This window comes from Galeopterus variegatus, unplaced genomic scaffold (assembly GCF_000696425.1).
Source record: "Galeopterus variegatus unplaced genomic scaffold, G_variegatus-3.0.2 Scaffold6862, whole genome shotgun sequence".
In the NCBI taxonomy this organism is placed as follows: Eukaryota; Metazoa; Chordata; class Mammalia; order Dermoptera; family Cynocephalidae; genus Galeopterus; species Galeopterus variegatus.
This window is the reverse complement of record NW_007732973.1, coordinates 109,488-119,803: the sequence shown is the minus strand read 5'-3', so window position 1 is coordinate 119,803 and position 10,316 is coordinate 109,488. Positions and strand designations below refer to the sequence as shown.

General features: G+C 35.0%; 1 protein-coding gene across 1 annotated transcript in view; it reads right to left on the bottom strand.

The window, feature by feature from the left end:
• Positions 1–2,087: 2,087 nt before the first annotated feature.
• Positions 2,088–10,316, bottom strand: part of LOC103606818 (integrin alpha-V-like) — an 80,668-nt gene continuing 72,439 nt past the window's right edge. Inside the window, exons 12-17 of the mRNA XM_008591357.1 lie at positions 9,664–9,707; positions 9,521–9,577; positions 6,808–6,860; positions 6,195–6,397; positions 2,328–2,519; positions 2,088–2,213 (exon numbers count right to left, since the gene is read on the bottom strand). Coding sequence (XP_008589579.1) covers positions 2,167–2,213; positions 2,328–2,519; positions 6,195–6,397; positions 6,808–6,860; positions 9,521–9,577; positions 9,664–9,707 — 596 coding nt within the window. The 3' untranslated portion in view covers positions 2,088–2,166. The remainder of the gene's footprint in view (positions 2,214–2,327; positions 2,520–6,194; positions 6,398–6,807; positions 6,861–9,520; positions 9,578–9,663; positions 9,708–10,316) is intronic.

Sequence of the window (10,316 nt, the reverse complement as noted above, 5' to 3'; positions counted from 1 at the left end):
GGGGGTTTCGGTAATGGGCCACAATAATCAACCTCATTGTATATCGACAAAATAAAATTAATAAATAAATAAAATGATCCACATGTTACCTAGAAATAGCTAACTTCCTAAATCCTTTATGAACTCAAATCATTTAATTTAAAGGTTTCAAAATACCATAACTTTCTCTAATTTTGTAAAAACATTCTTTAAAGAGTCCTGTATGTGGAACTCCTTGTAATATAGTGGAAAAGTCTCTGGACTGAAGTCACAAGTTCATCTTAACTAGGACACTAACTAGATGTTGAAAAGAGCTGGATCCCTACTATCAGCTACTAACCTCTGGACTTCTTTTATGAGAGAGGCTGCTCATTTTAATGCTAAAGCACTGATTTTAGGGTGTTTTTCCACAGCTGAACGTAATCCTAACTGATGGGGGTTGGCGTAAACTATCTCTAAGGTACTTTACAACTATGTGGCTCCACACAGTGTGGGGTAGAGCTGGTGGAGGGAAATAAATAGAAATGGTCTGTATCTTCTCAAGATTGAGCAATGCTATTACAGAACTACAAATTTTACAATAATAAAAGACATACTGTTGCCAAAAAGAAAAAAAATAAAAAAATAAAATAAACTAGTCCTTTATCCGGGTAGGTAAGAATCTTTTTCACTGGTAATTAGTAAAAATAGAAACAATATGGAAGTGTATAACCCCCAAACAAACATACCCCGAAAGTGAAAAGCTTTAACAATGCCTGTGGATTTTACAATTTCATTGTAAAATTTTCTTTTCCCCGTCATTTCTCTTGTTTCAAAAACAAAGCAAAACCAAAAAAGCACATTACATATATGCTGAATATGAGAGCAGATAGCACTCTAATCAGCAGTATATTGACAAAATAAAAATAAATAAATAAATTTAAAAAAAAAATTTATAATGAGAGAAAAAAACAACAACATCCTAGTAGAGGACAAAAAAGACATAAAAAGGAAATACACACACATATATATATATATATATATTTTAAATATACACATACGATCAACAAAAATGCTTACTTTCATTAATAATCAAAAATGGTTAAAACAAAATAACATTATCAATCTATTACATAGTTATAAATAATTTTTAAAAGAGGCACAAGTAGGGAAAAATGGTATCATTTACTTCTGGTGAGTGCTGAAAAAAGTTGACAAAACCTTCCTGGGTAGGCAATGGGACTATAATTTGATAATGTGTATCAGCAGTCTGTACACACCTTTGACACAGCAATTCTAGAATTTTGCCCTAAGGAAATAATCAGAGGTATGAACCAAAATTATACACAAAAATATAAATGCCCCGAAATAAGGTAAAATAAGACATAATTTGTTAGAATAGGAAACAAAAAAATCATGTTTTAGAAGAATAATAATATGAGGAAATGTTTCTGATACTTTGAGTAAAATATACTATATATATTACATAATATAATATATACAGAGTGGTACATAAAGCATAATTCCATTTTGCTAAAAAAAAAATGTGGGTGAATGTATAGGGAAAAAGATTGGAAAGATATGCTTTGCTGTATTTTCTAAAAGTTCTATTGATGAATATATTGTATTTATAACAAAAAAAAAGCCTCTGAAATAATGCTAACTTATAGCCAAGAATCTACTTCATGTCTTACGTATTGAAACACTTCAACATGCTTGTATATTGAGCTCATGTTAACTACTCAACTGAGGTCATCTAAATTTTCTACATTATAGTTCAATTAAAGAGAGGACCCATTTTGATCCTAGATCTATTATAATACTCTAAAGTGCATAAGAGCCAGAAAATGCCTTGTTTGCTCTACTGGATCAACCCAGGCAGCAACATTGGGCAGATTACCTTTCTCAGTCTCTTCACATCCAGAAAATGGTATAGTAATGAGCTAACTTAGCCTTATTGGGAGAATTAAATGAAATAACGTATTTTTTAAAAAATCACAATGATTAGTCAAGTCCATAAAAATCCTAGATCATTAAAAACAAAACAAGATGGCTAACAATTAGAATGAGCATTTAGCTTTGGTTTATTGCATCTGCATTTTTCTCCGACATTTCATTACAGACTTCAAGAAAATAAAAGAAACTCGGAGTATGTGTTTTCTACTGTCCACTCCCAGGAAATAAAGCTGTCTCTTCTTCATATCCCCTTCAGTGATGGGAACAATGCCTTGAATGCAGTGAAGGCTTGACCAATACTTGAAATATTGAATTGCAATGATTTTTAATATAAAGCAAGAGGACAGTAATTGATACTATTTGCTATTAGGACTGAAAAATCTAAGAGCTATATATATTTATTAGAAAAGCACCTGGATATCCATTTTTATCTATATCTGTGGCTCCCTTCATTGAATAGCCAAAGCTTGGTGGCATGCTCCGAGCAGCCCACTGTCCTTCAAGGATTTGAGATGGTACCGCGTTCAAGCCTGTTGATCTTCCATTGAAGATATACACAATTCCCTTTTTATCTTCACCCCCATATGGAGCAGCAATTGCAATATCTGTGGGGAAAAAGGAGGTGGGGTGAGAGAGGAATGAAAGGAGGAGAAGGAAAGAAGGGAAAGAATGAGGAAGGAAGGAGAGCAGGGGGAAGAGGGCAAGGACAAAGAGAAGTCTTAGTACTTATAATTATTTATATGGAGATCTTAATATTTATAGACATCACTTATCATGATAAATACTGACTCAAAGTTCACTAGGGTACTCTTAATTTAAAAGAAATGGTCAAATTGAAGGAGATCCAAGTGAAACTGTGTAGAAATGACATTAATTTGGAGTCAGATATCCTGGGTCTGACCTTGGACAAATCACTTAAACTTTCTGAACCTCAACTGCTTCATCTTTAAAATAGAGGGGTTGGAGAGTAGAAAGGGACACATCAAAAGATTCATCTAAAGTTCATTCTAGCTCTCAAAATTCTAGTTAATTTATTTATGCATGATTTTTGCTTTTTTCTGAATAGAAGTCAATCCGGCTCAGAAATTTGAAAGTTATGACTTCATTTTGATCTCACTCAACTTACATTGAAATAACATGAACAAAGTTTTAAATTCTTTAAAAAAAAGAAAAAGAATCCTCAAACACCAAATGGTCACTATGACTTTTTCTAACTCTAAAATACATTACAAATATGTCCACTTCTCTCTGTCTCTGCTGCTAGCACTCTAGGCAAGCCACTGCCAACCTTTGCCTGGACCCCTAAGGCAGGCTCCTAAGTTGGCCTTCCACTTCTGTTCTTGCCTCTTGCCTCTATAACCCATTCTCTTCAAAACTGCCAAATATTAACCATAGCATGTCACACCCCTCCACTTCTTGAAAACTTTCAATTATTTCCCAACATATTTAGAACAAGATCTCAACCCTACCTGGTTTGTCCACTGCTTACCTTGCAAATCTCATTCCTCTTCCGATCCCAACTCCAACTTCTTACCCTTATTCACTCTTCCCAGCAATCCTGGCCTTCTTTTCTGTTTCTTAAACTCATGGAGCTAGCTCCCATCTCTAGGCTTATATAGTACTTGCTATTCCCTTTGTCCTAACAGCTTTTGTTCCAGAGCTTTTCAAAACTTGCTCCTTCTGTTTGTCCAAATCACGGATCAGATGTCATCCTGCCAGAAGTCTTCCCTGGCCACCCTAGGAAGCAATGCACTTGCCCCTCTTGACCCCCTACTCTCTCTATCACACTATCTAGGTACTTTCTATCATGTTACCTTGCCTTTTTTGTTTGTTTGTTTTTAAACGCACAGTCTTTATCACCATCTGGGTTTCCATTGTTTGTCTACTTAAGCTTCATGAGAGAAAGGACATGACTATCTTGCCTACAGTAGCTCCATGTACCAGCCATACCAAACTGCCTCAATTTCCATAATGCACCCAGACTGTCTGATGCCTCCTCAAGAACACATCACCTGAGACACCTTGATCACTCATCCTTTATATGAGACCATTATGACTGGGAACATCTCAAACACCATGATGATCACATTCAAGTGTGTGTTGGTTTATGTTACCCTATGACTGGATGCTGATTTCCTTAAGGATATGAATGGGCTCCGACTTATCCTCTCATTTTCAGCACCTAGAAGAACGCTTGGCCTATGACAGGCACCAACGAAGAATTTTTTATCCTTAAAAAGTAAGTGTTTAATTATGCAAGAGTCCTTCTTTTATCCTTTTTAAAGCTTTAATGGATAAGTGTAACTTCTAAATTGATATATGCATTAAACTTTTCTAAACCCTTCATTATCTTATACATGCTAATCATCTTCTCTCTTGGCTGTCATCTGCCTTGTCTGGAAAACTCTGCTTTCTTATGTAATCGATTTCGTCCTTTGACAATTTTAGTTGCTCTTTTCTGTTTTTAGGGGTTTTTTTTCCCCCTTCTGCTTTTTTGGAGGGGTATTGACAAAACCTGCACATAATTACCCTGGGGCCAAATAAAATTGTGGAACCTAACTTTCTTGTTTTGTTTTCCATCTCCCTAGAGTCTTCCTGATGGGGACAGATGAAAGAGAGGAATACATCAACACAACAAAAAGATTCAGATTATAACTGAAAGCATACATATGTACATATATAATACATATACATATATATAATTTACATGAATACAGATATATATATATAATTTACATAAATATAGCTCAGATTATTTTCCACTGAAGACATTATCATTCATAATCTACTATTTGGGACAATAAGACCCAAGAAGAAACCTTGGGAGACCACAATCATCTTCTACGTTATCTATCTATAAAAGTAAAACCTCTTTGTAAAGTCTTTGGAAAACTTCAACGTTTTTGTTTAATAACTGCTCTTATTTATATCTATTAACAGATAATACCTTTTAATGAAAATACAGAAAGCAAGATGAGATGTTGGCGGGATCATGAAACTGGGGAAAGTTTCTTTAAAGCGGCTGGAGTATCTTTAAGACAAGGTGACAGCAAACATGTCCAGGCTCTCCCACAAAACCTGGGAGACAGAGGCCCAGCTATACAGCAAAGAACTCATTAACTTTATGCAGGGTAGAACCTCAAATTCGGCCCTGTATTTTCTGGTAGTTTTTGTTATCAATAAGTAATAATTTAGTCTGTTCTATAGTATTCTTTTCATGTTTTATTATGAACTTTATACCACAGTTTTATTTGATTTATGTTAAGTTCTCTTGGTTATAAAAATGTTTTAGACTATTTCAGGAAGGAAAATGTACCTTTGAGTATTTATTCACTAACACTGAAAACTTCTGGGGTTAATCTTCGAGTTAACACTTCTAGGCATGACATAAAACTACCCACCAGGCAGGAGTGGAGTCTTGAGGCCAAAGAACATTTCCCTTTCCACTATTACTTGAGAAATTTAAGGGTCATCTGTATTTTCTAAGTTTCTAAGTTTTCCTCTTAATATATAACTTTTCTTCACATTTTTAAAGAGGAACTCCCTATATGTTGTTGATTATACAAACAAACCAACAGCTCATCTCTCCATTCTATGATCTCTAGAAAGGTTTTTAATAGTATTCTTTAAAAACAAAATCTTGGTAATTTGTAATCTATATATCATGTTTCTGAAAAAAGTTATATAGTAGAAGCCAACTCTGCTTTTTAAAGATATCTACAGCTATCCAAATGGGACTATTATGTAACAACAGGCTTATACCTTTTGCATATCCCCATAAAGGGACATATTTTTATATTCCCTTTTAGACAGACACAATAAAGTTATGGCTTTAAAAATATCAATGGCAAAGCACATTTTTGAGCATGCATAAGGTATGGAAGAGTCAGCACTGCCTTGACAATGTGCCTTGGGAGCATTTTCACACTTGTAGACAAGTGGACAGTAGATGGCACTGCTGCTAAGCAGGACACAGAGACAGAAAATCACCAGCTAGCGCTGGGCTCCATGGGCATGAAGGTTCCTTTCTGAAATTAACCATTCTGACATTCTAATTTGAGGATGCATGAATAAGTCATTAGGATCAATTTTTGAAAACTTTGCTCTGATTTTTAAGGGAAAAAAGTGACCTCTCTTTAAACTTAGTGTGTCACTCACTGACACTCAATCCGTCTTTACAGGAAGGTTTGCTCATGTGAACTTCTACAGATGGGGTTATAGAAGTTTTCTAGAAGGACACAGAGAATTGGGGACCCACAGTTGTTAAACTTTGATCTTACCATTGAAGCCATCTTGGTCCAGATCTCCCAAAGGAGCTATGGCACTGCCAAACCGTGCAAAGACCTCATACCCATTCAGCTTTGTTGTCTGGAAGTCTCCTGAAGCTCTCTGGAGAGACACTGAGACCTGCCCCACCTCTTGGAGTTTGCCATCAGAGCCACGATCCATAAAGAGAGGTGCTCCAATAAACACATCTGCATAACTAAAAGAACAGAATCTTCTCACCAAAGCAAGATCAAATTCCATCTGACTATTAATAGGCATTTCCTTTCTTTTTAAAATTCAATTTCCGATCTCTCATAGGCACACTGAAGCACAAACAATTACCATGACAGTCATTTCAAATTCAAACCTTCCTCCAACTCTTGTAAGAAACTTTAAATAATTCATAAAATTACTCTGTATTTTCATGTTACAAAAACTACTGAAAAAAATTATGACCAACATAGAGGTTTTCTACTATTCATGATTAAGGCTGCTTCAAATTGTTTCCTTAAATAGAAAGATTAGCAGGAGGGGGACAGAAAAACAGAGAAAAAAATGTTTAGTTTTAGTAAAGCATTCATAAACATGAGAGGAAAACTGTTTCTGGAAACATTTTTTTTAACTTACTCATCCCCATTAATGTCAGTGGCAGCTACAGAAAATCCAAAATATGCAGCCATCTGGATAACAAGATGAAAAGAAAATGTTTAAATTTCATCCAACCAGTTTAGACAATTAGCATTTGTAGTATACATATCACATAGAAAGTGTTATTTTTTTCTCTGCCTATAGTACTTCGATCTACACATCTTCTCATAATCGCCATTTGTGGTAATGGGCATGCTGCCGGTATGGATCTGACCAGCACATCTTGGGCATGAGTGGTGACAGTCAGCTTTGTACCCCATGAATATTCATACGAATATAACTAAATAAATAAATAAATGAAATGTCTTCTCTTTTGTTTATTCTACAAACACAGTGACAACAGGTGGTGAGGCTACTTTATTTTCCTAGATTTATGGACAAAACATATTCCATGTATATCCTTCCAAAGTCTTCAACACGTGCCATTTAAGTCCAAGTACAATCAATTGTCCTTCCCAGGCCAACTTTTATTATCTCCCTTCTTCTACAGTTCCCAAAATACACCAGACATAGGCACACTGTATGTAACTGTATATAACAGAATGATACAGTCACAGACATATGTTGTAATTGAACCCAAGAAGATATGTATGGATGGCTATGCAGTGAGAATAACAGATAACTATTAATTATTAATAAAAAATTGGCTCTTCCTATGTGAAACTACTGCTACTACTCTACAAATTTACTGTTTGTAAAGACATGGAAAGGAATTCGTTTTTGTCTCAATCTCAATCGACTACCTGCCAGATGATTTTGTTTTTAAATTACACACAATATAAATGTGTCTGGGTTTACTATGAGCTTATTATACATAGGGTGAAGGAATGTCTTCTCTCCCCACAACAGGGGACAACTGGCCATCACAGACAGAGAGGCCTACATGGAAATAAATGTGAAAAGGGAATCTAAAGACAGTCTGTTTACTATGAGCTTATTATACATAGGGTGAAGGAATGTCTTCTCTCCCCACAACAGGGGACCACTGGCCATCACAGACAGAGAGGCCTACATGGAAATAAATGTGAAAAGGGAATCTAAAGACAGTCCGACATGCAAAACAAAACTAGGAGAGATAACAGATTAAAGACGAACTAAGATGAAGAATGAATCAACAAACCAAAAGGGAAAGTTACCGATGCTTCCAAAATTTGATTAGCTAAGCTATCAGAAGGGAATGATCAAGGAGATTCCTACATTATCTAATTTGGGTCTATAAAGTATAATTGAAAAAATGAAAGGTGAGTTCTGTATTCAATGACAAGACCAGAGTTTGTGTAAAAAAGTGTATTGTGTTTGGGGTACCATGTTGATATACTAACTGGAATATAACAGAAGAATATCCTAGTATCTTAGTCTCTCAGGGTGTTTGGACTGAAAGTATAAAGAAAGAATAGCATTTACTGAGACAAGTTTTGTCTTGAGCACTATGACTGAAATGTTTTTATTTGATTCTCACAACTACCCTATGAAGAAGTTACCAGCATCCCTACTTTTATAAATGAGGAACCAGATTTACAGTGGCAAAGACCTTGTCCAGTGCAATAACAGACTGAGCATGGAAAGCTCAGGTATGTCCTCATCCAGAGCCCATGTTTTAGCCTTGAAGAGGAATAAAGCAACCAATACTAACTGTATGCAACAAGATCCAGAGACAAATGTGGACACACATCAGACAAGAGAAGCTGTTTGAGATGAAGAAGTCACAACCGCACAAAGAAATAACTTCCCCTGCAGCAACCCCAACTGCTTGTCAACTACAGACCACTATATGTTGTGCATCAACCCTGACTGCCACACAGATGCAAGAGGTTTCTGGGGACCATGAGTCTAATTCCTCATCTTGTCAATCCTCTCCCAAAGCCCAACAATCTCAACTGAACAAGAAGTGGGCTTGACTTCAAGATCTGCAAACTATGAGAAGTTCCTTCTACCTATTGTTTAATTATTCCCTTATCATTACCAGTTTATAATTTAATTCTCTGAGTCATACAACACAGAATATTATAAAATGCTTGTGCTTATAGAGAATGTCTAGTACTTAAAAGTACTACTTTTTTTTAAACTGAAGAATGTTTTATTTCATGTAGTGCAAATGAAGTTTACTTGTAATATCTGTAATACATCTGTGCCGTGCTTTATTTTGCATCTAATAAAATTAAAAGGCATAGACTATTCCTTAAAGGAGAATTTAATGTCATCAGCAAAGAAAAAGGAAGCTTTGTGGTTTTGTGTGTGTGCAGTTTTATTTTGCACTTCCTAAAAAATAGAAATAAAAATAAAGCAAACGAAAACAAGCAATAATATGCAATAATAAAAAGGCTTTGCTTAAACAAATTAGGTTGGTTAAAACAAAGGTGAAATATTTTTTATCTATAATATTGAATATTATGGAATCATTAAGCTATTTTGATACTGCCAAGAAAAGTTTTAAGACATTAGAAAAAGCTGATGATAAAGCTGAGTGAAAAAAGCAAGACATAAAATTAAAAATACTGAGTAAGCAATTTTTGTTAATACACACATTCACACACACACAAGAGAAAGAAATACACCAAAATGATAACAGTTTGGTGGATTATCTGTTTGACTGGATTATAATTGGCTTTTATCTTTTATTTCCCAAATTATCTCCAATGAATATATACTGCTTTTATAATGAAAGGGGGGGAATGACATTTTAAAAGCCTACCTGCTCACCAGTAAAATTGTGTAAGGAGGACATGTTCTTCCCATCATAGATATAAACCTGTGCAGGAAAAACAAAAATGTGTGAAATATAGTAAAACAGAAGACAACTCAGAGGTTTTTAAAAATACCTTTTAATCTTCCTACCATTCCCAAAGTCCTTGCTGCTCTTGGAACTCCTGAAACAAAGTCTGGAAAACAAAACCAAAACAACAACAATAAAAAAACCTTAATTACTCATTTTTAAAACCAACATTGTAAATTACAGAAGGAAGTGGCTATGTCAGAAAGCTCTAAGTTTTGTTTTACTACTTCAGTAGAAAATCAACAACAGATTTTCAAATATTGGTACTCCATAATAAATAACTGCAGCACTTTTTAAACTGCAAAATCAAAATTTACAAAATATAGATTCTTGAGGACTCTCAAATACATGCAAATAAACCCTCAAGTCATTTGTAATTTTGTTAAAGAAGAATAGATAAGATAAAGCAACCTAAGAAAGAGGAAAAGCTATCTTTACAGTAATGAAAAATAATACAGAGCAAATTGAAATGAGGTAGAGGTGGCTGTGGCACAGAAATGTGATCAAAATCAGGGAAAGTCTACGATTCCTAAGTTAAGCTCTGAAGGAAGAGAGATAGAGACGAGACGGGAAATAACCTTACAGACAGAGCCCAGAAGGTAACAAATTATGCCTAATGAAAGAAGAAACTAAGCCTCTCCAAGTGGACTGACTTTGCTGAGAGCAAGGAGGAGGGAGCTGAAGATGTCACCACCGATAGTGGTGGGGGATGGAA